The sequence below is a fragment of the Dasypus novemcinctus genome, chromosome 6, assembly GCF_030445035.2.
Source record: "Dasypus novemcinctus isolate mDasNov1 chromosome 6, mDasNov1.1.hap2, whole genome shotgun sequence".
Classification (NCBI taxonomy): domain Eukaryota; kingdom Metazoa; phylum Chordata; class Mammalia; order Cingulata; family Dasypodidae; genus Dasypus; species Dasypus novemcinctus.
In genome coordinates this window covers 100,685,224-100,713,222 of record NC_080678.1, presented here as the reverse complement: position 1 = coordinate 100,713,222, position 27,999 = coordinate 100,685,224, and the positions used below count along the sequence as shown (strand labels likewise).

The 27,999-nt window shown below is 51.9% G+C and overlaps 1 protein-coding gene across 1 annotated transcript in view; it reads left to right on the top strand.

The window, feature by feature from the left end:
- Positions 1-22,296, top strand: part of LOC131278900 (anthrax toxin receptor-like) — a 45,675-nt gene extending 23,379 nt beyond the window's left edge. Inside the window, exons 6-17 of the mRNA XM_058299539.2 lie at positions 7,491-7,570; positions 7,648-7,716; positions 8,031-8,111; positions 8,512-8,572; positions 9,910-10,008; positions 11,596-11,665; positions 12,564-12,642; positions 13,742-13,954; positions 16,381-16,410; positions 17,689-17,772; positions 18,301-18,381; positions 22,011-22,296. Coding sequence (XP_058155522.1) covers positions 7,491-7,570; positions 7,648-7,716; positions 8,031-8,111; positions 8,512-8,572; positions 9,910-10,008; positions 11,596-11,665; positions 12,564-12,642; positions 13,742-13,954; positions 16,381-16,410; positions 17,689-17,772; positions 18,301-18,381; positions 22,011-22,217 — 1,154 coding nt within the window. The 3' untranslated portion in view covers positions 22,218-22,296. The remainder of the gene's footprint in view (positions 1-7,490; positions 7,571-7,647; positions 7,717-8,030; positions 8,112-8,511; positions 8,573-9,909; positions 10,009-11,595; positions 11,666-12,563; positions 12,643-13,741; positions 13,955-16,380; positions 16,411-17,688; positions 17,773-18,300; positions 18,382-22,010) is intronic.
- Positions 22,297-27,999: the final 5,703 nt, after the last annotated feature.

Here is a 27,999-nt window from a genome sequence, read left to right as displayed (position 1 = left end):
GCCTTTTTCAAATGAAAACAGACAAGGGTTTTCTTAAGGTGATGGGTTAGAGACCCAGATGATACTTAGCTTTGTCTCTTGAAGAGGTATTTTAGGCCATCCAATGGCTGGCACTCGTATGACCCGTCAGGTGCTTCTGGTGAGTCAGTACGTCCTTGGACCCCTGGCTTCACTCGGGATAAGTGTACCCAGCTGGCAATGCCTTTAACTTTAACAGTGGTGGGAGTGATTAAAACCACAAGCTAAGGTCCTCTCCAGTTAGGCTTTAATTGAGAGTGAGGCCTGTTTTCTTGCCAGGTTTTGATCAGAACCTGGTCTCCAGGTTTACTTTGGGTAAAGATAATTCATGGGTAGGAAGAATTTTGTTTCCAAGCTCCTGGATGACTTTTGATTTTTCCCTAGGTTGATAAAATATTTTGTGAGCTCTTGAATTTCTGGATCTAGTACCAGGTCCTGGGTAAGGAAAGGCTGCCCATAGACCATCTCAGAGGGGCTCAGCTGAAGTGGGTCTTTGGGAGCTAAACATAGCCTTAGGAAGGCCATGGGCAGACTGGTGACCCAAGGGGATGCAGCTTCCTGGCAGAGTTTAGCTAGAATCTGTTTTAAGGTGCAGTTAAATCTCTCTGCCTTCCCTGAGTATTGGGGCCTCCAGGAGCCACGGAGATGATATTTAATTCTGAGGGCAGCTGATAGGCTTTGGGTTAGTTTACTAGTAAAGCCCATTATCACTTTGGAGGGACTTAGGAAATCCAAACCTGGAACTATTTCCTTATGAGAGCTTTAGGCACCTCATTTGCTGTTTCTCTTCTAGTGGGAAAAGCTTCCACCCACCCAGTAAAAATATCTACCACTACTAAGAGGTACTTAAGCCCTGCAAGATGGCATGTGGGAGAAGTCTATCTGCCAGTCCTCTCCAGGGTATGATCCCTGCACCTGGACAGGGAGGTTTAAGGGGGGAGGATGGTGAAGCCTCCCATTGTCTGAGTTATTAACTGCACACAGGGAGCAACTCCCGGTAACTTCTTTGACTGTCTTCACCAGGCCCTGTCCTTTGAAAACCTGTTTGGCTAAGCTGGTTAGGGCTTCCCTCCCCAGACGAGTGGCTTGGTGAAGTCCATGAAGGACTTTCCACTGCACTGCTCCTGGCAGGTAGACTTGAGTATCCTTACCAAGCCACCCACCAGCCTCCAGGGTGAAGCCCAGGCTAGCTGCCCTGGACAGTGCATTACTGTTATTTCTTGAGGTAACACTATGGCTTCCAATAAGCCTAGGATTTCTTGCCTGTGCTTAATAGGTGATCCACTGTTCGTAAGCAGCTTCATTCTCACCATATAGTAGAGTGAGCATGAAGGACAAGGAAAGCATACTTAGAGTCTGTAAATATTAGCCTGTTTCCCAGCTACTAGCTTTAAACTTTGGGTAAGGGCAATCAACTCTACTTTCTGGGCTAAATTTCCAGGGGGGAGAGATTTGGCTTCTATGGTTTCAAATTGAGAAACCGCTGCATAGCCTGCCCTTTTAATTCCTTCTTTAATAAAACTGCTTCCATCTGTGAACCATTCAATGTCTGGGTTCACAAGAGGCGCATCTTTTAAATCTGGCCTGCTTGCGTAGTTTTGGTTAAGAGTTTCAAGGCAGGAGTGGAGAAGGGGCCCCTCAGGATCTGACTTTGGCCGTCTACTGGTAGTAGGGTGGCTGGGTTGAGAGTCTGATCTGTTCTTATCTGCACCTTAGGGGTCTCTAGTAATCGAGCCTGGTATTTAATTAACCAAGTACCTGTAAGCCACTTGTGGCTCCTGGTCTCAAACATGTCCTTCACCTGGTGTGGGGTGAAGACTGAGAGGTTGTCCCTAAGTTAGTTTGGTGGCTTTCTTAATTAAAAGGGCTGTTGCCCCCATTGCTCTTAGACAAGGTGGCCATCCCTGTGCTGTACTGTCCAGCAGTTTGGAGAAATAAACTACTGGTGGAGAAATTCCACCCAGTTTCTGGACTAACACTCCTAGACCCATCCCCTTCTCAGTTATGTATAGAAAGAAAGGCTTCCTTAGGTTAGGAATTCTAGGGCTGGAGGGCCAATTAAGGCTTGTGTTAGGACACGGAAGGCAGCTTCCTGGCTTGTTCCCCACTCTCAGTGTTGGTTATCAGCCTCTGTAATAGCACTGTGAGTGGCTGGGCTATCTCCCCAAACTTAGGTGTCCCCAGTCTACAGTAGCCAGCCGTTCTAGGAAAGTCCTCAGCTGCTTCTTTGCTTGAGGTGGGGGAGTACTAGTGATGGCTTGAACTCTTTCTGGGGAGAGAGACCTTTCCCCTGGGGCAAGGAGGAATCCTAAATAGGAGACTTTCTGCTGAGAGATGTGTGCCTTGGATGCTGACCTCCTATAGCCCCTATCAGCTAGGAAATGAAGGACCAAAAAGGTGTTGACATCGGAAACTTCCTTCATTGGACTGCAAAGCAATAGGTCATCCATGTATTGTAAAAGGACACTGCGGCCAGTGGAGATCAGCTAGGTCCTGAGCTAAGCATTCTCAAAAATATGGGGGCTGTCTTGGAACCCTTGAGGCAACACAGGCCATGTAAGCTGGCCTGGGGGCCTAGAGTTGGACTCCTGCCATTCAAAGGCAGAAAGGAATTGGGAGTCCAGGGGGAGAGGAATGCAGAAAAAGGCATCTTTCAAGTCTAGATAAACCAAGACTAGTCTTGTCTAGTCTTGGTTTAAATAGCACTGTACAGCGGCTGGGCTACTGTACACCAGTCGCAGTTTCCGGGACCTGATTTAGTAGAGTGTAATGGTTGGGTACAACTGGATGAATGGGTATTACAAAGCTATTGACTGTTCGGCTTTTTCACAGGAAGAATCAGCATGTTGCTGGGAGATTGGCAGGGAATTACTAGGCCATTCCCCAAGAACAATTTAACCGTGGGCTGGAGGCCTTTAACAGCCTCCTCCTTGAGGGGGTACTGCTTTCTATGAGGGTATGGCTGGTTAGTATCATAAGAAGTGGAAACTAGGGGAACTGGAAGAACCCTTCTGGGTATCCCAGTTTCCCAGACAATAGAATTTACTCTTGATTGCCTGGGGAATAACTGCTGATGAGACACCTGATTTTGATGAGGGAACCCTGGCTAAACACAGTTCCACATTCTTCCTTTGAGCCCTGGGCTGTAGGCACCTTAGAGGTTCTATTGATCCCTCCTAGTTGAATGCAGGGTCCCAGGGTACAAAGCAAATCCTGCCCCAGTAAGGGGTTGGGACATTTAGGGACAATTAAAAATTGATGGCTTATGATTAGGTTTCCTATTTGGCAGAGAAGAGGCTCAGTGAAAGATCTCATTTTAGTTTTACTGTCAACACCCACTACCGCATAGGTTCTGGGGGAGGGAGGTTTGGAGTGACAGGTCAGAACTGAATAGGTGGCTCCTGTATCAATTAAAAAATTAATTTCTTTTCCTGCCTTGTCGAAGGTCACCTGGGGCTCCTCTAGTTCGACGTTCCATGGAGTCATCCAAGGAGCTGCTCTTTGCCCTGGGCCCCCTCAGTCCTCCATGTGGGGAGGGGGACTGGTGCCACTAGGCCCCGGGCTGGGCTCCACCTCCCCTTCAGGATTCGGTGCTCTCCTGAGTCCAATGCCTGTTTTCCCAGACTGGGGCAGGGACTGGGGGCTCCTTACGTAGTTCAGGGCAGCTTTTCTTCCAGTGTCTTCCACAGTTGAAGCAGGATCTCAACAGTCTGGAGCCTGAGCTGGGGTGACCCTGGGATGGTCGGCTGCTCTTTATGGTAACTGCAAGTAGCTGAGCCTCCTGCCTGTCCCTCTTTGCCCTCAATTCCTCAAAAATCTGGTCACAGTTGTCAAAGATGGAAAACGCTACTTTTAAAAGAGAATTCATTTAGGTCCCAGGACCTAGAGCTAGCTTTTGGAGTTTCCTTTTCATATCTGGAGTTGCCTAGCTGATAAAATAGGTTTCCAATACAACCTGTCCCTCCAGTGAGTCTGTATTAACTTGGGTATACTTTCTCCTAGCTTCTAGTAGTCTCCCTTGAATCAGGGCAGAATTTTCCTTTTCCATCTGGGTTATTTCCTGCAGCTTATTATAATTAACAGACTTGACAATGTACTTTTTCATTCCCTCTAGTAGGCATGCTATTGCATGGTCTCTTTCTTATGTCTGCTTGCCTTCTTTGGTAGTTCCAGGTAGGATCAGCCTCTGGAACTGCCACAACCCCTCTAGCTTATTGCTGGGGCTGCTGGGCAGCCTTCCCATCGGCATGCCCCTGGGCTGCTTCCCAAATTCAGCAGTTTTTTGCAGGGACATAGCACAAGACTAGGATGACATGTGTGTCTCCTCACGCCAGCTCAAAATTTAGGGTTAACTTCTGGAATTCCTTGGTAAACTTATCTGGGTCTTCTGAAAATCACCCCAACTGTTCCTTACACTGAGTTAAATCTGTCATAGAGAAGGGAGTACGGACTCTAATTGTTTCTGCTTCCCTTATTGTGTAGAGGCCGTTTTTGCATCCCCTATTAAGGTGGAAAGATGCTCCACTTCTAGTGACTCCCACTGGGGTAGCTATAGGCACATGAGGCATGGAAGCAGGGGCTGGAGGGGGAAACTGAGGAGGGGATCATCTAAGATAATCACCTCCTTTTCAGGGAGTGGTTTCACTTTCTGAGCATAACATAACTTACAAGATCCACTTCACCTCATGTCCTGATATAGAGCCATAAAAAGCTGAACATATGAAACCTCTGACTGCTTTCTTTCCTTCTCACACAGGAGGTCTGTCTGCAAAATATGGTCATAATATAGGGCACCATTTACAGGCCAATTCTGGCCACCTTCCAGGCTATACTGTGGCCATGCAGTGTAGCAAAAGAAGATCAGTTTTTCCTTCCACCCTTCAGTTGGTAGGGTTGTCCAGTTCTCGAGAATACCCCCCACTGGGGAGTCTGCTGGTATGCTTGCAGCTGCACCCATTATTCTAGGAAGAATGAAGAAGCACCTTTTAGTCGACGGTTCTGGCATCCCAGAGTCCTAGTCTGACTAAAATGTTCACCACTCCACATAATTTGGAGCTGAAGCTCTGTCTCAGTGTCTCAAGAATTTCAATTTTCAGAGCCTGCCTGGCCCACAAGCATCCTTGTGGGCGACCTAGGTCCTGGGTGATATTTTATTCCAGATATCAAATCAATGCACCCAAGCCGAGTTGGTGGGAGACTGAACAGCAGCCCCAAATCAAAGCACCTGAGATATCTGTCTCAGGGGATATTTGACTGCTCTCTGAATGGATGGGCCCAAGGAATGGGGGCCCTTCAGTTTCCTGCTCTGGTTCTCAGCACCCCGACTTTACAGGGCCCAAGACCCACTGCACTCGACATGCCCAAGCCTTCAAAAGTCTTGGGGGACATGCAGAGTTACTTCCCACCACCCGGGGAATCAGGGGCTCTGATGCCAGACATTTCCGGGGCCACCTGGACTTGGAAGACAGATCAAATAGATCAGATGCCCTCCAAGCTCAAGAGAGCTTCCTCCTCCTCTCCTTTCAGAAGCTCAAGGCTGTCCTAGTTCTATGACTTTACTGTCTGATAGTTTCCCAGTTAAACCAGCCATCAAAAGGCCATTAAGTGATTGATGATCAATTGCTCTAGCTAACAGGCTTTGGGGCCCTGGGGCAATAGCTTCCTGGCTAGACAAAGGCACTTTCCATTTTTACTGTTTTTAAAACATTCCAAAGCATTCTAACACAAACCTGTAAAGAGAAATTCATTAGCAAGAAGTAGAAAGGTAAAACACTGGTAAAGGTTAGATCAGGGGCATCCTGTGGTCCCCAGGGAAGGGAACAGCATCCGTCTTGGCTCAGCCCATCTTGGCTCAGCCCACTGCCTTCCCACTTCATGCCCCAGGTAACTGGGTGTGGCCAGATAGGAATGCCATTGGCAAAGTTGTGGATGCACTGGGAGGGGCAAGCCCCCTGCTCCACCACTGCCTTGCACCTCCTAGGGGACAGGGCAGGAGAAGGCAAAGGCAGGCAGGCCTGAGGACAAAGACTCTGGCTGCTAAAAGGGCTTGAAAAAGAAGTTTCACAGGGCCCAGTGCTCTGCCGGGAACCTCCGTCTTGGCAGGGCCATGATTTAAGCCACTGCCCTATGACACAGCCATCCTGGCTGGGGTCAGATGGCACAAGCCTGGGTGCATGGCAGTGACAGAGCCCCAGTCTCTTCCCTCCAGGGATTACATCCTGTGGGGGCTCATAGGCAAACCTGTTTAAAATGGGGAGCCCAAGGAAAGCATTAAGCAGGCTGTAGGCCATAGCTTCACTCACCAATAAACTCTAGGACCGGCTCTGCCAAATATGTTAATGGATTTTATCTAGGTTCTTCAACTATGCTGCAGAAATAAATTTCAGGAGCATGTCGAGTGAGTTAGGCCAGTAATTTATTCAGGTAGGGAGGGAAGAGAAATAGGAGAAAATAACAGATTAGGGGGCCCAGGTACAGAGGAAGGGGCTGAAAAGTGATAACGAGAGCTAATTTACAAGCTACACTTCCCCATTATAGATTATAAATGCCCAGGTTTACTTGTGTGGCCACGTGACAGAGGACAAACCGTGAGAGCAGTGCACAGAGGGCAGGAATGGTCCAGAGGCAACAGAGTGGAGAGAGCGAGCACCTCAGGCCCCCACCTGGCTTTTTGAACTATTAATTATTCTGCCCCTTTGCTAATGGCAGGGGAGGGGTCCAAGCTGTTTGCTCTTTTGATTGATTACCCCACCCATTATTTCCCCAAGAGGGCCCAATGACAAAGTCCTTGGGGAATATCCGGGGCTTCTCCTGGCTTCCAGAAGAAGTCTTTGTTCTGAAAGGCAGAATCCTGGGGAGGGTCCTCCAGCAGCCATCTTGGGGGCTATTGATGTGGACTCTGCCAGGTTCCAGATATTCCTTATCTTACTAGCCTGCTTCACAGGTTTCATAAGTGGGATGCACTGGGGTTTGTAGAGCCCTTAGCTGGGCACATGGTCCCCCATCAAGGGCCTTGGCCAGGGGCCCTGGTGCTCAGGACACTGGCAGGAACCCCCAGGCCTGATGGTTCATGGTCCCCTTGCCCCAAACCTGCAGCCCACCCTTTATGGTAGGTCAGCCTGCAGCTCTCTTTGCTGTTCTGGAGTCTTCCACCTCTCAGGTGTATGAACTGGGTTTCCCTTCCTAGCACAGGTGGTACCATCAGGTGGGGGAGGGTGGGGCAGCCAGGTGTCTGGGGCACCAGGTGGGTGCTGGGCTCAGGCCCTTCTCCCTCTGGGGTCTGCTGCAAAGCATGCAGAGTAGGGTGGTGGCACATGTGCCTCCCGGTGAGCTGCCCACACCTTGCTTGTGAGGACTTGGTGTGGGGCCCTGGGCTGTGTCCCGCACGGGCAACCCTGAGGTTCTGCCACCTGCAGCCCCCTGGTGCACCCCAGGTGCCGTTCCCATCTGGCCCCTCTTTGCTTGTCCCTCAGGTAAGAAGGTTTCCAGCATGATCATAGCCTTCACTGATGGGACGCTAGAGCCAGTCGTGTTTTCAAACACTAAGTCTGAAGTGAGTTCAAGCCACAGTCATGTGCATTTTGCTCCACATCTTTGGGTGAATTGTACTTAACACCTTCTCTCTCTCAGGCTCGAAAGGCTTGGCATATGGGGGCGACTATTTATGCTGTGGGTGTAAAAGACTTTTTGCAATCGCAGGTAATCAGAACTGGAACGCAGGGGCTGCTCTTGAACCTGGGTGGGGGAAGGTGTCAGAGGTTGCTTTCCCAGGCTAGCCCAGGGATGGTTTCCTAACCCCCTCCAATTACTCGGGGCCACCCCTGCCCACTGCAGAGGATGGGAACGGTGGGCTTGGGCACACCCCAGCTGAGGGTGGATGGGCCCATCCCCGCCATGAGTTCTGCTGCAGATGAAAGGATCTAGTCCAAGGGTAATGGGCAGTCTGCTGCCTGTGGACCCCACCGCCCCCTCAGTCCGCTGGCTGTGGGTCCCTGCCACTCTCTTCCTCATAGCTGGAAGGGTTCGCAGACACCAAGGAGCATGCATTTGGGGTGCTCGGAGGTTTCAAGGCCCTGCAGAGCATCACTGACAAGGTGAGTGGGAGCTGGACACGAGGAGGGGTGGGTGTGAGCGGCTGTGGGAGCTGGACACGAGGAGGGGTGGGCGTGAGCAGCTGTGGGAGCTGGACACGAGGAGGGGTGGGCGTGAGCGGCTGTGGGAGCTGGACACGAGGAGGGGTGGGTTGTGGGAGTTGGACACGAGGAGGGGTGGGTGTGAGTGGCTGTGGGAGCTGGACACGAGGAGGGGTGGGCGTGAGCGGCTGTGGGAGCTGGACACGAGGAGGGGTGGGCGTGAGCGGCTGTGGGAGCTGGACACGAGGAGGGTGGGCGTGAGTGGCTGTGGGAGCTGGACACGAGGAGGGGTGGGCGTGAGCGGCTGTGCTAGAGGAGGGGCCGCTCTCAGCCTGCCCCTCCGCCCCGCTCTGTGTTCTAGCTGGGGGAGAAGAGCTGTATTGAGCTCAAGTCTCTGGATCCTGTTGTTGCCTGCGTGGGAGGTAAGAGCTGAGGAGTCACCGCTGTGGTCACAGGTGTGTGTGTGGAAATGCCTGTGTGTGGGTGAAAGGGCATGTGTGCCCGTGGTGTGCACACGTGAGTGCTTGTGTGCATTTCTGCATGTTTCTGTGTGCCTGTGTGTACAATAATGTGGTGATGTGGGCATATGTGTTCTGTAGATTGTGTGCATGTTCACATGTGTCTGCTTGTATTTTTGTATTTAGTGTATACGTGTGAGTGTGTGTGTATGGGCATGCATGTGTGTGCATGCAAGTGTGAGTGTATGCACCAGGGTGAATGTGTGCATACGTGTGTGCCCGTGCATGTGTGTATTTTTGAGAATGTGCATGTGAGAGTGGATGTTTGTGGATGTGTGTGCATGGCATGTGGTCTTGTATGCATGTGGTTATGTGCATGTGTATGTCTACGTGTGGGCATTTATGTGTTTATGCTTTCTATGTGTTTGTATGTTTGAATTTGTATGCATGTATTGTGTGTGTGGTGTGAGAGTGTGTTTGAAGTGTGCAGGAAGGTTCACTTCCCTGGAGCCCCTCAAGCTCGGGGCTGGAATTAGCGGGCCTGGGTCAGGAGGCAGTGCCGTGTGGAGGAATGGGTTTCAGGCAGACAGACCTGCGTGGAACAGCGACGGCATGGGGACCCCCTGCCCTCCCTGCAGCTGCTGTAATGTTTGCCAGGGGCGAGGCCCCGGACGGCCCCTCTGTGTCAGCCTTTCTGACATGCATGCCGAGACCAGCATGGGCTGGGGGTGGTCCCTGGTGGCCAGGAAGAGGCAGGAGCTGGTGTAGCTGCCTCAGGGCTCTGCACCCAGAGGTAGGATGGGACTGCCCCTGTCACGAGGGCTTCTCAGGAGCAGGGTCCCGGGGGCTTCCCTGCCACCCTGGGTACCAAGAGGACAGGGTGAAGGAGCAGCCCCTGTGTGTACAGAAGTCCCACAGCTCCAGGCCTGGGGGCACAGCTCAGGCAGCCTGGGTGCCTCGGGCCTGCCTGGGCCAAGCTCTGCTCTCACCTGTACCCCAGGGGTGACTCCGCCCACTTCCAGCATCCCATGGGTTTAGGGAGTCCCGTGGGATTTCGGGGTCAGAAGCCCCTGACTTGCCACTGGGGTTGGGTGATGGTGGAAGGAGCCTGAGGACACAGGGCAGCCAAAACCCCTCCCAGTGGAAGATGCACCTGCACGGGGTGGTTCCCACAGTGCCAGCTGCCTTCCCTGAGCAGCCTTGGATGTTTGTTTTGGGGAAAGCCCACCTTGAGTGGTAAGATTAGAAGGAACTCAGCCCTGCACTCTTCCTCACAAGCCTATGTCATGTTGTCCTTGCAGGAGAATACCGAGTGGTGGTTCGGGGAAGTGGCCTTCAGAACACAAGGGACAAAAGCTCAGTTATTTGCAGATTTAAGTTCGCTGACAACAGCATTTGGGGTAAATATCTGCCTCGGTTCATTGGAGTGAAAGGACCCCACACAACGCTGTGTCTCCTCTCAGCCAACCTTTCCCCGCCCTCGCCGACTGTGCACTGGGGTTAGAGGCAGCGTGGGCAAGCAGGGGGCGGGCCAGGCCGGTGGGGGGCTGGGGGCCGGGCCCCCTCCCACCCTGACTGGAAACACCCCAGGCACCTGGAGCAGGGCTGAGTTCCGCCTCACAGGGCATCCTCCCCAGGGCCAAGGACGGAGGCCGCAGGCGGCTCTGGGGGCATGGGCAGCCAGCCTGGGCCCTGCGCCCTGCCTGGGCCACTGGCCCCTGCAGGGAAGGTGGCTCATCCTGAGCTGAGATGAGGAGCCCCAGCCAGGCCTGGGCTCCAGAGTCCGAGGCCCAGGCCCCAGGGCCTTGGCTCCTGAGCCTGTTTTCTTTCCTGTAACACGAGCGTGCTGGTCACAAGATCTCGTAAGGAGAGTGGGAGGTGCCCTTGAGGGCATAATAATTGTGTGAAAATGTAAGAAGCAGCCTATTACTTGGCGGCACTGAGGTGCCAGGCACGTGGCCGTGGGTGAGCGGCCTGAGGAAGCAGAGGGCCCGGCAGGCGGCCCCCTCGGACACAAATCCCGGACATCGCTCAATTCATCTGCAAAAATTCTAATTTCTCTAAAAGAGAACTTGTTCCTGTAAAAGTTAGCGCAGGCCACACGTCCTAAGTAGATGTCCCTTCACCTCTAATTTCTGTGCCTTCCCAGAATTTTGTTGTCACAGCACTTTGCACTCTCTGACATTTATTTCATTTGTAATTTCACTTTGTTGGATCGTCTGTTTCTCTACCCAGGCCCTAGAATGTCCCTCCCTTGACAGCTCTCTGCCCGCCTTGTTTCTGTTAAATACCATCTTAGTTTGCCAGAGGGCTGCTGATGCAAAGTACCAGAAATGGGTTGGCTTTTGAAATGGGAAATTTAGTACAATAAAACTTCCAGTTCTGAGGCCATAAAACATCTACATCAAGGCACATTCCGAGACGCTTTCTCACCAAAGTCAGCCACTGGTGAGACCACCCTGCCATGTGGCAAAGATGGCGGCCATCCCTGCTGAGGTCCCCACCCTCCCTTCCGGGCTCACCATCTCCTCAGCCTCGAGCTGCTCGGTGGGCCCAGCCTCCTGGGGGCTTCGCTGCCAGCGGCCCTCGAGTCCTCTCTCACGTGGCCGCATCAAAATGGCAGAACTCCCTTTTCCTGTGTGTCTCTGTCTGTGTCTCTGTTTATATAAGACCCAGAAAGAGGGTGGAGGCCCAACCTGAGTCAGGCCTCACTCATGTGATGCACTTGAAAGGGCCTCACACCCACAGGAATGGATTATTTCAAGGCATAATATTTTAAGGGGTTTCACCAAACGAAAACTCACAAATACCACAGCTGCCCAGCATCTTGGGCAAGGCCAGGGATCCCCAAGTGTCTCTAAGGAAATGAAGGCTGAGAGAGAGGCCAATTGTCTGTCAACGTGAGCGCAGCTTGCTGAGGGCCGCAGGAGGTGGTGGCTGGATGAACTGGCAAGTGCACTCACCTGCTCATGTGATTTGCCTTTTAGATGAAACAGCAATCACTGTGGAAGAGAAATTCATAACTTGCCCAGGAGTAGAAATGGAGGAACCTGGAGAGTAAGTGCCCCGGTCTGGGGACCCTCGTGGCAGGAGGCCAGATGGGCAGTGGTTTAGGGGTCCTGGGTGAGGACACCCTTGGCCAGGGCACCCGGGGAGCCCTCTGTACCTACCCTGATGGGTGGCCCTGGGGGTGGGCAGGGATCCACATGGCCCGGCTCCGCTGAGGACGGCAGAAGGTGGAGGGTGCCTGCCTTAGTTTCCCCATGCTGTGACACCTACCAAGCCCTGGGTTGTCTTGACAAGAGGGATTTCTTGGCTGCCGGTGCTGGGGCTGGAAGCTGGCTCCCTCCAGGGTGGGCAGCACTCTGGTGCTGGCAGCTGGCAATCCTGGGGTCCCGTGGCTCCCCCACCACACGGCCACGTGCTCTCCTCTCTCTGCCGGGTTCCCAAGGACTTCCAGTGTCTTCTCCTCCAAGTGGCTTTCCCTTGAAAGCCCCCAGTCACAGCACTAAGGGCAGTCTCATTCCCCTGACCACAGTGTAGTGATGTCCTCAGAAGGTCTGTTGACGCTGGGTTACACCCCAGGACTGGGTGCAGGTCATGAACATGGTTTTTTCTGGGACATGTGCTTCAGCCCATCTGGTTCCAAAGGGCTCCTGCCACTCACCGGAGCTGAGCCCACGTGCCCTGCCCACACGGAGGAGCTGAGGGAGCCCCCACGTGGCCGCGGTTCACGTGGCACATGGTCGCATGGTGGGCAGATGATGCCGGGCTCCTGGGGCCGGCCATGTCCCTCGGGGTCTCCAAGCCAGGCTGACCTCGTGCTCTGGGGAAGGAGCTCTCACCCCATTCTCTCCACTACCCCGTTGCCTTGCTGGCAAAGTCATTGCACCCAGGAGAGCTGGGGGCCATGGGGAGACCTGCTTGTCACCGGCCCATCCCCTCTGTGCTTTAGGAAGGTCTTCGTTGAAATCAGCCTCAACAAAGGGAATAACTTCTTTGCCAACAACCTTAGCTTCACCAGTGTCCTGTGCGTGAGTACTGGGTGGGGTGCCCCCGTCATGGGGCCTGTCAGCCCAGCCCTGATGCGGACACACTGGGGGGCAGCTGGCAGCCAGGGTGAGTGGGTGGGGTAGGGGTCCACCAGGACCAGAGTCCAGGCCTGCGGCACCTCTGGCCATGTGGGCCCCAGGGCCCACCCTCCTGGTCAGGGTCCAGGCAATGGAGTGGGGGACCCTCTGCTGAGGCCCCTCCCAGCAGGGGAGCTGGGAGGCCTGTGGGGGTCTGGCCCCCTCCCAGGCCTCATGGCAACGCCCGCTGCCATCGTGCAGGCGTCCTCGGCTGCCCCTCTGCCCGCTGCCCCTGAGCCCTACAGGAAGCTCGTCCCCTGTTGTGGACGGGACAGCTTGGTGTGATGGAGGGGTGGATGGGGGTTGGCCCTGGGGAGGCTTGTGGGCCTGAAGGAGCCCCCGCCAGGGCAGCCGCCCACAGCTCCAGGCAGGTGGACGTCCCGTCCCCGGGCAGCAGGCCTCGGGCGGTGGAGAGCGAGAGGCTGGGGCAGGGGGCCAGGCGGGAGGACGGCGCTGGCCGCAGGCATGTGTCAGGGAGCAGCCCCGAGGACACAGCCAGCTGCTGACAACACTCATGCCTCCCCTTGCCCGACGCCCTCAGACCCTGGCCCAGTGTGGGCTTTCTGGGAAGTCTCCCTGCACCTCCCAGGCGCCTACCAGGCAGGATGGGCCCTTCCCTCCACCAGCGTGTGGAGAGCTGGGAGGGGCTCAGGAGATGGGGGGCCTGGCCTCTGGGCGGCCGGCCCCCAGCCATCTGGGTGCTGTGTCCTCTGCTTCCCCACAGCCCCATCCTTGTCAGCCGAGGCCTCCTCTTGGGGTTGGGTCCTTCAGCCCAGAAGCTTCCGGGCTATCTTGGCAGGCCTCGGAGGCAGGGGCTCGGGGCACGGTCGCAGGCAGTGACCACGGTCCTGGTCCCTGCCAGGGCCCTCCAGGGATTCGGCCCTGGACTCCTGACCCCCCTGGGGTCCCTCGAGATGGGGGCCTGAGGGGAAAGGGCAGTGGACACAAGGGTCCAGGGGCAGGAGCCGGGAGGGGGCCATGCAAGGCTGTGGTCCTTCCACAGGGAGAGCACCCTACCACCCCCGTTCGCAGCACTCCACGCCAGGTTCAAACTAAGCCACACCCCAAAAAGACCACCACCACCATGACGACCACGATGATGACCACCAGCATCCCTGCCAAGCCCCGAAAATTCCCCCTGCTCCCCGTGGTGGTCGGCGTGTTGTCACTGACAGGCCCACTGCTGCTGTGCTGCCTCTGCTACATCTGCTGGCCCGTGAGCACCCGCCCCCTTGGCCCACCCGGTGGCACCCTCCTGGGGGCAGGTCCCAGCAGCTCCCAAGACTGACCACGGCTCAGGCTCCACCCCCCCCAGAGCCTAGCAGTGCCCTGGCCTCTGGCCCCGCCTGCCACGTGGTGCTCACGGGGAGGCTGTGCATGCTGGGCCAGGCTGCTCTGGTGCCCACGGCCCTTCTAGAGGTGACCAGAGGCCAGCGTGCAGCAGGGCAGCAGGAGGACAGAGAGGAGTGCTCCTGGGTCAGGAAGGAGGGAACTTCGAGGGGCTGGATGACCATCCCGAGGGCTGCAGGGAGGAGGAGGAGAAAGTGGGGGTGGCATGGGGGGCAGAGAAGGAGCAGGCGGGTCCCTGCCCAGGGAGCGCTTGAGGGAAAGCCAGTGGGGACCATCCCGCAAAGGGCTCTTGGCTTGGGGTGGCCTCAGCCTGCCTGGCCTGCCCCAGCCCTCCAGGGAGGGGTGGTGTCCCTGTGACAAAGGAGGAAACTGAGGCTCAGAGGCAGCTGTGCTGGCCACAGCCCCGCAGGCATCAGTCTGTGCCCCGCGGCTCTGAGCAGGGTCCCCACCTCTCCCAGGGGCTGAGGCTGAGCCCAAACCGCACCTTCCAGCACAGGTTATGTCTTTTTTTTAATATATATTTTTAAAGGAGCTTTATATTACATAAAAGCTACATAAAAAATATATACATAAGGGATTCCCAAAAACCTCACCATCTCCCCATCCCACACTTTCCCACATCAATAACAACCTTTCCTAGTGTGGCACATTTGCTAAAATTGATGAACACGTATTGAGGCATTGCTACTAACCATGGACTCTAGTTTACATTACAGTTGACACTCTGTCCTGCACAGTTTCGTAGGTTATGGCAAAATCCATAATGCCCTGTACCCATCATTGCCCTGTCCTGGAGGACAACTCCAATGTCCTGAAATTCCCCTCATGTGACACCTCTTCTTCCCTCTCCCCTCCCCCAGAACCTCTGGTGGCCACTGCCTTTATATCAATGATAGAAGTTCTTCCATTGCTAGAATAATGTCTATAATAGAATAGTAATAAGTCTACTTTAGTCCAGTGTTCATTCCACAGTCTTGAGGATTTGTCGATGGTGATGCAGTTTCTGATTGAGAGGGGCCCTGTTTCCCAGGTGGTAGGTGGATGTTACTCTCTTGCTTGCAGTTGCAGACACTCTCTGTTCCTTGGGATGGGCGTTGTCCATCATCATCTCCTTGTTAGTTGTGCTGGATGAGTCCAATGAACTGGAGAGTAGGTGCTGCAACTCTGCTGAGATTCAGGACCCAACTGGCACATGGATGGACCAAAGATTTTAAGTCTCTGGAACATACATTTAATAAGTAGAGTGCTAATGATATTTCAAATAAAAGGGGCAGAAGAGCCTTGTTTAGGGAAACTATACAAGAGTCTAAGTCTGTTACACTGAGGAGCATAGATTCCAGAGTAAGGCCAGCTGATAGGGTGCCTAACTCCTGAGCTGCTCTGTGCTGCTTTTGGTGTTTGGGTGTCTCTAGCTCTTAGGAGCCCTGCTGTTTGAGGCATTGTTTACCGTGGCAGTCAATGGGATCCTGCTGAGCCTGCTGAGATGCACAGAGTGTAACCTCTGGAATGACCTTCTGATTCACTTTGAAATCTCTTAGCCACAAAAACTCATTTGTATTGAATATTTCCCCCTTTTGGTCAAGGTCTTTGCATGCGTTGTTGGTTGTTGGTTGGTGTTGGTAATAATCCCTCGGTGCCAGGGGGGCTCATCCACAGGCATCATGTCCCATACTGGGAAAAGGATAGTGTGTTTATATGCTGAGTTTGGCTTTCAGAGAGGCCATATTTCAGCAACAAGGAGGATTTCAGGAGGTAACTCTTAGGCAATGTATAACACTAGGCTAAGTTTCAAATTCACAAGGACAGGTCTGTAAGTACGGTCGTCAATATCGAGGGCCTAGCATCATGGTCTCTCCTCCTTCACTAGGCACTGCCCTTGTACTTGGGAGATTCTTGCCATGCTGTTAGAGAATGCAGCAGCACTCCCCAGCATGGGAATTCAATATTCTTTGGTTATTGTGTGGGTCTTCAACCATCCAGACAGTGAACGCTTGAACATATTCATATGCCTTCGAGGCATGCCCCAGGTGGACCTCTTCCCACATTTCTGTAACCTAAAGCTTCTTTGAAAATAAAGTGGAAAAAATAAGACCCTGGGGGAATATACAGGAGAAATTATTACTGTACATACAAGACAACAGACCTTACAGTGATGAAAGACACAATGTCTAAAAAATTATTATACTATTTTTATTTTTAAAGTTTTTTTTGTATGTTACTTGTTATTTTAAATGCTAGTATTATTTCTTTTTCTTATTAATCTTATTTGGCTATGTCTTTTTAACATTCTAGTGTAAAAAGAAGCCACCGGACCCATGTAGGGTAAGTCCTAAGTGCGTCCTGACTTCCTGTGAGCTCATCTGCCATGCACCGAGCCTCCTGTGGCCCATGGAGGGGTCTACTCCCACCCCAGGAGCTCCACTGCCTGTGCCAAGAGCCTGCAGAGCAGGAGGAGGGGGATGCAGGGGTAGGGGGACGGGCACTGCTAGGGAAACCAGGCATCCCCCTTCCCAGGCTCCCACCAAAGGGGCAGTGTGGGCAGCCTGTGGGGGGTCTGCCACAGACCCTCCTGAGACAAGTGGGACACTTGGCCCCTGCTGGCTGGCAGGATGGCACTTACCCAGGACTTGGGGAAGCTTCTGGAAAAGGAGCCTCATGTTGCAAGGACCCAGCTCTGGAATCTTCCATGCCCTTGTCTTAATCACGGTCTCCTGGTGGGCAGAGGGGCCTGGCCAGGTCAGCCCTTGGGGCCTGCATGGCTGAGAGTGGGCGAGGGAGCTTCTCTGGCACAGAGCTGTGAGGGACACCCACCCAGGGGAGCCCAGGGCCAGGTTCAGGGCAGCAGCCATGGGACCAGGTGGGCCTGGGGTGGTCGCGCTTTCAAAGCTGGAGCCTGGTGGCTGAGGGGCGTCCCCTGCCCATGCGTGGACCCCTGGCTGGCCCAGCACATGGTGTCTTCATTTGCCAGGGCTGCTCTGACAAATGCCATGCACCGGGTGGCTTGAACCCAGAGGTCACTGTCTCTGGTCTGGAGGCCAGAAGTCCAGCTTTCTCCCGGGTCCACAGGTTCCGGTGCCAGTCACTGCAGCCCTCAGGGTCCTTGGCTGGCCTCGTGCCTCGACCACACAGTGCTGTCCTTGGTCCCCTCTGTCCTCTGCCTTTAGGCTCCTCCTGAGTCACGTTTCCTCCTTCATGAGGCTCCTGGAGTGGACAGAGCCCCCACTTCTCTGTGGCCACCCATCCATTAGTGACGTCCTGGGCACGTCCTGTTATAGACGGCTCCCCCCAGAGAGCACGGCTGCAGGCGTGAACCCCTCTCTTCTGGAGCCCTTGGTCCAGGCCCCACACAGGGCACAGCCTCAAGGAGGCTCTGCCAATGGGGGCGTCAGAGGAGCGAGGGGACAGGGGATCTTTGCAGCACTTTGGGGACGAGCCAGATGCTGTCTTGTTTGCCCCAGAGGATGCTCCCTGGGGGCGTGGGCGCTGCTGATGGAATCCGGGGTCCCTCACTCGATTGTTCCCCCCACAAACATCGGCTGAGTGGCAGCACCAGCCCTCCCGGTTGTGCCACCCTGGAGCAGACGCTTTCTCTTCCTACAGACAGTGTGCTGCAGCCCGCCGTGGCCCATGGTGATGCCTGCCCGCTGTGACTGCCTGGACACTGGGCGTCTGAGCCAAATGGAGGTGAGGAGGGCCCCTGTCATGCTGAGCTTGAGGTGCAGAGGTCCAACCAGAAGTCTCCACTTGTGGGGTGGCGAGGGTCCTGGGCATCTGGCTTTCTCCCTAGGTGCCAGGGGCCAGGGTGGGCACAAAGCAGAGGGCCCCATGCCCCCAGGGGCTGCAAGGCTGCCCCCCTGCCCCTCCCCTCCCTCTACCTTGGGAGCACAGGCCTCCCTGCCCCTCCTTGGGCTGCTGCCCAGCGCCCTGTGCCCCCATAATGCTCCCCTCAGGGACCTTTCCTGGCTCCTGGTGTAGCTCCTCCAGCCTGTGGACTTGTCCCCTAAATGAACCATTGACACCCCCACACCAAAAGAGTGTCTTGTTCCAGATTCTGACGCTGTGACCACAGTGACCACCACCCCAGCAGGCATGCAGGCTGCCAGGCTCCTGCTCCCAAGCTTTGCGTGTTCTTGGGGTTCAGCTGGGGTGCCTGACCCTCTCTGGCAGTGTCACCCCACCATGCCATGTCCTCATGCCATGTCCCCTTTGCAGGGCAAACTGGAACTCCTGTGTGCTCTTGCTATGGAGAACTGCAGCTCTGTGCAACTGATGCGGCCCTCGTTGGGGAGCATGGTGAGCAGGCAGGGGTGCTGCCCCCATGGCGGGTGGTTACCCACAGTGCTTTTCCCTTGTGACAGTTGCCCACAGACGGAGTCCCCAGCCCTGGGAAGTGGTGCTCAGGAGCACATAGGCCCCAGGGGACTGAACGTGGCCACCAACATGCTCTTTGCCTTGTGGTCTTTATTTTTATTTTTTCTTTAATTAAAGCCATTCTCAGGATGTGTGGTGATATCTCATTCTGGTTTGGATTTGCACTTCCCTAATGGTTGGTGATGTTGACATCTTTTCATGTGCTTATTTGCCAACTGTGTATCTTCTTTGGAGAAATGTCCATTCAAATTATTTGCCCATTTTTCAGTTGGGTGGTTTAACTTTTTGTTGATAAGTTGTAGGATTCATTTATTTATTCTCGATATCAAACCCTTACCAGATACATGGTTTCCAAATGTTTTCTCCAGTTATGTAGATGGTCTTTTCACTTTCTTGATAATACCCTTTGATGAACAAATGTTTATAATTTTGATGAAATCCAATTTAACTGTTTTTCCTTTTGTTGCTCATGGTGGTGGTATAATGTCTAAGATTCCATTGTGTAACTTATTGTCTATCCTACAGTATGAGCCATATGCACTTGAGAAGAATGTGTATTATGCTGTTGTTGGATGAAGTATTTGTATATACATCAGGTTTGGTTGGTTTATAGTATTGTTTAAGTCTTTCTTTCCTTATTGATCTTCGGTCTAGAAGTTCTATTCATTATGGAAAGTGGTGCATTGAAGTCTCCTACTATTAATGTAGAACTATCTACTTTTCCATTCAATCTCTCAATATTTACTTCATATATTCTGCAGTGCTGCTATTAGGTGCATATATGCATTCTCAATAAATTGACCCTTTTGTCAATATGTATTGTACTTCTTTGTCCCTTATAATAGTTTTTTTACTTTGTCTGTTTTATTAGGTATTAGCATCTTAGTATAATATATGAGTATATTAATATTGTATATAAGTATACCCATACTGGATCCCTTTTGATAATCCTACTTGTGTCTGAATTTAAGGAGAGTCTCTTCTTAACAACATAAAATTGGACCATGCTATTTTATCCATTCTGCCAATCTCTGCCTTTTGACTGGAGAGTTTAACCCATTCACATTTAAAGTGACTACTGGTAACACAGGCCCTTCTGCCAGTTTATTTGGATTTTGCAATTCTTATTCCTTTTTTGTTCCTCAATTCTCCCATCATTGCCTTCTTTTGTATTATTTTTTCCTTTCATAGTGAACCATTTTGAACACTTTCTCATTTATTTCTGCATGCCTTCTTCTGATATACATTGAGGTTACCATGGAGTACACATTTTAATACCTTAACAAATGTGTACCATAGGGTATGCATTTAGCCTCTTAACAAAAGTGGTTACCATGGGGTACAAATTCAACATCTTCAATCTTTAACAATCTTGTTTTATTTATTACCAGCTTAATTTCAACAACATTTACAAACTATGTTCCATAGCCTTCTGCCCCCCATTCTTTATGTGTTCTTGTCACAAATTAAATCTTTATACATTTTAAAGGTTGGGTGTCCCAACCCATGGGTGTATCATTACTTTTATGCATTTGCATTTTAGATCCCATAAGAAGTGAAAACTGAGTTACAAATTGAAAGCACTGGTGTTTATAATTAACCATGCTGTTACCTTTATCAGAGATCCTTATTCTTTTATGCAGCTTTGTTCTACCATCTACTGACCTTTTGCTTTTAATCTGAAGAACTCCCTTTAGCATTGCTTATAGTCCAAGTTTAATGATGATGAACTCCCTATGCTTATGCCTTTATTTATCTTGGAATTTCTTAATCTCTCCCTCATTTTTGAAATACAGTTACTCAAGATAAAAGTTCTTGGTTGGCACTTATTTTCTGTCAGCATATTCAATATGTCATCTGTATTAGTCAGCCAAAGGGGTGCTGATGCAAAATACCAGAAATTGGTTGGTTTTTTAAAGGGTATTTATTTGGGGTAGGGGCTTATGGATTCCAGGCCATAAAGCATAAGTTACTTCCCTCACCAAAGTCTATTTGGAGCAGGATGGCTGCCAACGTCTGTGAGGGTTCAGGCTTTCTGGGTTCCTACGTTCCTGGGGCTTGCTTTTCTCTGCATTCAAGGTTCCTTTCTTCCTGGGACTGACTTCTATTTCCTCTGTGAGCTTACGTCCTGGAACTCCAGCTTAAGCCTTCAGCATCAAACTCCAGCATCAAAACTCCAACATCAGAAGACCTCCAACTCTGTCCTTTGCAATGCCTTTTATCTGTGAGTCCCCACCCACCAAGGGTGGGGGCTCAATGCCCTACTGGCACAAGAAGATTAGCTAATTACTTAATTAAGTAAGCCTCTGAATCCAATATAGTCTAATATGCCCAAAGGAAAAGATAAGTGTACAAATATAATCCAATTTCTTTTTGGAATTCGTCAATAATATCAAACTGATACACAATCCCCCTGCCTTCTTGCCTCAGTGGTTTCTGATGAGAAATTGGAACTTCTTATTGAAGCTCCCTTGAAGATGATGTGTTGTTGTCTCCTGTAATTTTCAGGATTCTCTGTTTGTCTTTGGCATTAGATAGTTTGATTATAATGTGGTGGTTGCGGATCTCTTTGAGTTTATCTTATTCATAGTTCATTATAATTCTTGGATATGTATATTCATTTCTTTACTTAAATTTGGGTAGTTTGCCTGCTTTATTTCTTCAAATAGTCTCTTAGTCTCTTTCACTCTGTCTTCTTCTAGGAATCCCATAATGCATATATTGGTAAACTTGATGTCCCACAAGTCTCCTGGTCTCTCTGTTTGCTTTTCTTCATTCTTTTTCCTTTCTGCCCCTCAGCCTAAATAATTTCAATCATCTTCTCTTCAGGTTCACAGATATTTTCTTCTGCCAGCTCCAATCTGCTATTGAACCCATACAAGGAATTTTAAATTCCATTATTGTGGTCTTTAATTCCACTATTTCTGTTGGGTTCCCTTTTATAATTTCTCTTTATTGAAATTCTCATTTTTTTCACATATAATTTTCCTGATGTCCTTTAGTTCCTTATACATGTTTTCCATTCTCTCCTTGAGCATATTCAAAATCATTTTCTAAAAGTCTTTTTATGTTCAAAGTCTGGTTTTATTTGTTGATGGTTTCTGATGTTTTATCTTGTTCCTATGACTAGGCCATCAATTCCTGCCTCTTTATATGCCTTGCAGTCTTTACTTGCACACTGGATGTTTTAATAGTTTAAGGTGTTACCTCTGGAATTTATTCCCCAGGCTTTCTGGGGCCCTGGAAGGAAGTCAGGCCTCACCCTCACTCCCAAGTCTCCCAGTCCATGGAGGAGCAGCAGCCAAGGTCAGAGGCCAGAGCACCTAAGACTCCCTGGGGAGGGCAGGGGAGCCTCTATAGAGGGGGTGACAGCCAAACCCTCCAAGTGGGAGTAGAGGCTGGATGCCAGCACTCCAGGGAGAGAAAAAGCATATAGGACCCTACAGGTCCAGGTGGGGCCTGAGCCCAGCCCACGGGGCCAAGGAAACTGCAGCCTCTGGACCCAAATCAAATGACTTCTCCATGACCTCCTGTCTCTTCTCTACCTACAGGGGAGGTGCTTCGCCTTCACCCCAATGAGGGCCTGGAGGTTGCCGGTGATCTCTGACCCAAGACTGCGCCTTTCTCCCAACTGTGAGAGTGTCCCCTTCCCCGTGTGCCCGGGGTGCTGCCATTCCCCCGGTGCATATTCTCAGTCCTCCCGGATGCTGCCACTGGTCTCGCCCTGTTCCCGGGCACAGGCCGCCTGCCCTCCATGAGCCCTGCCTGCAAAGCCCTAAGGCGAAAGCACCAAAGGGCCAGGATTGTTGACTTGCTGAGGTGGACACATAGTTTTGGTTTTACAGTAAAAAAAGATGTTGGCATTTGTTGCTGATGATTAAAAGAGTTTATTACATGGTGAGTTTCTGTCCTCTCTGAGATGCATGTACGCTCCACCTGCTAGAATAACGCATCCCAGGGCCCCGTGGGGATGGGCATGGATTGTGCCTCTCACAGCACCTCGTCTTCATCCATCTGCCAAATTCCACTCCATGAAAAAGCCCAAAGAGCCTGTTTCATGTGAATCCAGTCCTGTGTCTCCCTCCCTAACTTCATGCAAAGAGAAGCCTTTGAATTTCTCATCTCCTTTCTCCATGTCCCTGGTTTCCCACTTTGGAGTCCCACATTCTGAACGTGTCATAGAAGGTGGTGAGGAGACCCCAAGGCCACTAGCTGGAAGCACGACTTCTCTGTCCAGGTGCTCCGAACTGTGCCCAAGCCCAGTAGGATTCCACTGAACCGTGTCCTCTCCACTAGAGAAGAAAAACAATTCCCCATCTGGTTCCATCTGCCCCTGCTGGAGAATCCACACCCAAGAAGGATGAGTTTTAGTGAGCAGTGTCCTCCCACCAGGCGCAGCCCACGGTCTCTCTGTGTTTGTGAAATCACCAGGCCCACAGGCCCCCGGATCCTGGTGTGGGGTCCCTGAGCACCTCAGGAGGGTCTGCAAAGTCAGCTGTGACTGAGGGTGCCCAGGCATCCTCTATTATATTATTTTTTCATTTAAAAAATTTATTGAAATATATCATTCGTACATGAACATACATAAATAATAGGTATGTAGTATAAGTTGTACACTTACAACACATCATACTGGGCTCCCACACATCACCCCACCACTAATACCTTGCATTGTTGTGAAGCATAGCAAACTATAACAGAGCATCATCAAAGTATTACTCCTAACTACAGTCCATATCTTACATTTGGTGTATTTTTCCCCAACCCACCTTATTATGTTTTTTATTCATAAACCTTACAATTTATCTAAAGTGTAAAATCCATTGGTATAATCAAGAATTGGGTATTCATCATTTCTATCAATTTTAGAGCATTTTCATTATTTAAAAAAAAGCAAACCACTGTCATACCTATATATTAGCAATTCTGATGACAAATTCTCTTATGTGCTCTCACCATTTCTATTCATTTCCAAACTACTTTTTACTGATTCTGCTCAGATTAAACCCAGCTTTCCATTCCATAACTACACTCTCTTCTCTGGTGACATATTCTAGTTAGCCATTCTTCATTTATTTATTTTTTTAAAGACTCATTTATTATTTATTTGTCTCCCCTTCCCCCCCACCCTGGTTGTTCTCTGTGTCTATTTGCTGCATCTTCTTTGTCCGCTTCTGTTGTCAGCAGCACAGGAATCTGTTTCTTTTTGTTGCTTCATCTTGCTGTGTCAGCTCTCCGTGTTTGTGGCACCATTCCTGGGCAGGCTGCACTTTCTTTTGCCCTGGGCGGCTCTTCTTACGGGACGCGCTCCTTGTGCATGGGGCTTCCCTATGCTGGGGACACCCCTGCGTGGCAGGGCACTCCTTGTGCATATCAGCACTGTGCATGGGCCAGCTCCACATGGGTCAAGGAGGCCTGGGGTTTGAACCGCAGACCTCCCATGTGGTAGACGGATGCCCTAACCACTGGGCCAAGTCCACTTCCCAGCCAGTCTTTATTGATCTTACTAATTAGGAAACTAAACTCTCCACCTCAGTCCTGTCTTCTTGAAACTTTCAATTGAGTAAGGCAAGAACAGGTTTTGGTGTTTAATCAATACTGATTGAAAGAAATAACCATAATTTCTCCCATGTTTAAAAAAAATTTTTTCTGGAGGGGCCCGTTTCTGCGTATGCAGGTTGTATGTGCAGGCTTACCCCGGGACAAATAACCACTGACCTTCAAAGCCTTCCTGTCTGGCATTGCTGCTGTTTCAGGGAGCCCCCTCTCCCCCTCCTGCCCCTCACCCTCCTGTGCAGCCGAGTCCCCCGTCTGTCCAGCCAGCTCCCAGGACGGGCTTGGGGAGAGCATTTCCCACTCACCTCCCAGGCCGTCTGTGTGCCAGCAAATCCTCTCCCAAGCTGGTGGTAAGAAGGTTGTTCCTGTGACAAAATGCCGCATAAGGCGAGGCCAAGCAATGGGCCAAGTCAGAGCCAGGAGCGAGGGAGAGGGGCTTAAAGCCCTGGGGAGGGGCGCGGCAGTCAGTTTAGGCCCCATTTGGAGACTCGATCCCAGGTCAACTGTGCAAGCGGCTTCCCCACACCGGGCTTCCTGGCTTTCTCTGCAGGATGTGAAGCCTGACTCTGTCAATTCTTTTTTCTGTTTTCTTTTTATTTGTTTCACAAAGACTAAGAGCTTCTGGTTGTATAAATAAGAGAATGCTAATGAGGAGGAACAGGACATTGCACTGCCGGCTGTTGGAGACACTCATTCCGAGGACCTGGCTAGCACGTCCTCCACCCCAGGGGCAGGAGGGGCCACAGGGTCCTGACGTCATATGGTAGGAGGGAGCTACACCCCTGAGTGTGGTGACCCGCTGGCTGGAGGCCCCAGCAGGCCACTGCCAGGTGTTCCAAGAGCCCTGACCACTGCAGGGGAGGGCATGGCAGGACCCTCTGGACTTTGACACCAGCCTGGGGAGGGGGAGCCCCCATGGTGAGAGGGGGGCTTCAGGAGCTCGCAAGGCTGCAATATTTTTTTTTCAAAATTAATATAGTTTTTTATTATTTTTTTAAAATGTTACGTTAAAAAATATAAGAATTTCCCATATGCTCCCCCCCCCCCACTCCTCCCACATCAACAAGCTCTTTAATCATCGTGGCACATTCATCGCACTGGGTGAATACATTTTGGAGCACTGCTGCCCCGCATGGGTAATGGTTTACGTTGTAGTCACACTCTCCCCCACCCATTCAGCGGGTTACGGCAGGATATATAATGTCTGGCATCCATCCCTGCAATGTTGTTCAGGACAACTCCAAGTCCCGAAAATGGCCCGCATCACTATTGCCTAACATGGAAGCTTCCAGAGACCCAAGAAACCTGCACAACTCTCCACAGGCCACTTCCAGATGCCCCCAGCCTATGAGTCCCTCAGTGCTTCTGTCCAAGGGGCGTTTCCATGGAAACATCAAAGAGGTGCTGCCAAGAGCACAGGCCTGACCCGCCCCAGGCTGTGCAGAGGCAGAGACCCCAGAGCAGAGGACAGGGCTGAGGGGGCGGGGACTGGGTTTGAGCTGAGGGGGTGGGGCCTGGGGTTGAACTCTGGGGCGGGGCCTGGGGGTCGCGCACCGCTGGGGGTGGAGCCGCGGGGGGAGCTGCGGCCGGCATCCAGGCCCAGGGCTCCAGAAACTGGAAAGCCTTGGGAACCAGCAGCATTTCCTCCTGCAGGCTCCTGCCCTCTGGGTGCTGCCCGCACCCCCACAGCCCCTGCACGGAGGACAGAGGGGCTCCCAGGCAGCTGCCCGGCGCCCCTACTCGTCAGGGTCCCTCCTGGTGACCCACTGGTCATGTGACTCCAGCAGAGCTGCTGTCAGGGCCCAGACAGGGGGAGGGGCAGTTAGGAGGCGGCCCAGGGGCTGTCAGCGCCCCCAGAGTTGTCTCCACATGTTGGGGAGCCTCTGTCTCTGTCCTCACGGGAGGCCTTGGCATCAGGAAACCGAGAAGGGACGCGGCTGGAGATGTTGGGGTGCAGGGCCCTGCCCTGGGTAGGCCGGGCCGGAGTCTGTCTCAGATGCGGCTGAGCCAGGGGTGCAGGGCCTTCCTGCCTCAGCACCAGGCGCCCAGGCGGGGCTGGGGGTCGGGAGGCCCGTGAGGTGCAGATGGCTCCCAAATGGCGCTCCTGGCTTACATTCATCTCCTTGCCCAATGGCATGCCCAGGCTTTGCGGAGGATGGCTGAGGGGGCTGTGAGCAAGCGGGGAGGGTTCTGGGTGGGAGAAGCGCCTGAGAAAGGCCCTCTTGTGTGGGAAATGCCTTCAGAACCTTCTGGATGTGGAGACTTTTGGACCCCAGAAACAAGGAGAGAGGAGCCTGTCCCTCACCAGCTGAGCCCCGGTGACAGGGGAGTCAGGGGAGCAGACCGAGGGCTTCCCAGAGGCCGACCGGGAAGGGAAGGCGACAGGAGCAGGGAGGCTGGCAGCATGCACCCCTCCTCACAGAGCCAGCCAGGGGCCCTGAAGGGGCCTTGACGGGGCGCCTCCCACTGGATCCTCACAGCAGTCTTGGGCGTGCCGGGACAATTCTGAAGTCGCTGTGTGCAGGTGTGATTTCCAAATTGGGTGTTATCGAGGTCTTCTTGTAGGGTTTATGCGCCCTCTTAATTCTGTGTGCGTCTTTGCCAGGCTCTGTTGCAGGTTCTGTGTGGAAACTGGGTCCATTTACACACATTTTACGTGTGTGGGTGAACGCATGCCAGCAAGCATGTGTATCCCTCACCCTGTTTCTGCACAGGTCGCTCTGCTGGGATCTAGAGGCCCTGGGGTCCATCCCCGAGGTGCCTAAAGGATGCACAGCCTGCAGGCCGAGGTCGTGCCCCGCCCTCGTGTGGTCCCCGCGAGTTCCTGTCCCCTGGCCTGGACAGGGCTGGCATCAGCCTCCATCTCCCGCTTCTCGCAGGGGACTCGGTGCCTGAGCATGGGCTCTGCGGGCGTGGAAAGGAGCCGGCCCTGCACCAACGCCTCGGCTTAATGATTAGAGGGACGTTACCCAGCCAGTCCTGGGAGCATCAAACCAGGATGGGGCGAGGTCACCCACTACAAGGCTGGGCTCTGAGCCATGGTCCCTGCGCTAATGCCCTTCTCGGGCAGACGAGGGCCAGGCAGGGCCAGGAGGAGGTTTGAGTCTCAGCTCCCTGTGGGAGGAGCAGTCATAACAGCCCTGGCCTCGGGCAGGAGCCCTGCATGGTCAGGAAGGCCATGCTCTCCAAGAGGGGACAGAGAACAGAGCAGGGATCCCTGAGCTGAGAACTTGCCACATCACAGTCTTGGGGGCACATTAGGGAGCTGTCGGTTTCAGCAGGGCCTGGCAGGAGCCTCTCCAGCGCTGGGCTCCTCCCATCCTTCCATGTGGGGGAGAACACATATTCCAGCCAATATTTTAAGTGACAGGTGGGAGGGATTGCTAATACTACATTATAAAGTACCTTAACTACCTGTGAGGACATAGTGTTATTTGAAGGTGGATTTGAAAATTCCTATTTCAAGCTTTAAAGAAAGTAGTAAAATAATTTTAAAAGAAATATATTTCTTATGCTAGGAGAGGAGAGAAAATGGAATCATAAAATGCTTACTCAAAACCACAGAAGGCATAAAAAGAAAGAAAAAGATGTTAATAGAGAAAAGTGGTGGGGGAGGAGGTAGGGTAAATGGGAATCTATATTTTCAATGTAGTCTAAAGCTTCTTTAAAAAGAAATGAAAAAAAAGAAGTAAAAGAAAGAACAAGGACAACAGATAGAAAATAGTTACAAAATGATATATATTAATCCAAGCATGTCAATTGCTTTAAATGTGCATGGTGTAAATACAGCAATTTAAAAACAGACTATCAGCGTGGATTAAAAAAATAAAAAGATGACCCAACTCTTTGTTGTCTGAAGAAACCCATTTTAAATATAAAGACAAACATGAATTTAAAGTAAAAAGGATGGGAAAAGATGCACCACACAAACACTAATCAAATAGAAAGCTTTAATAATTCTGTTAACTTCAGACAAAGCAGATT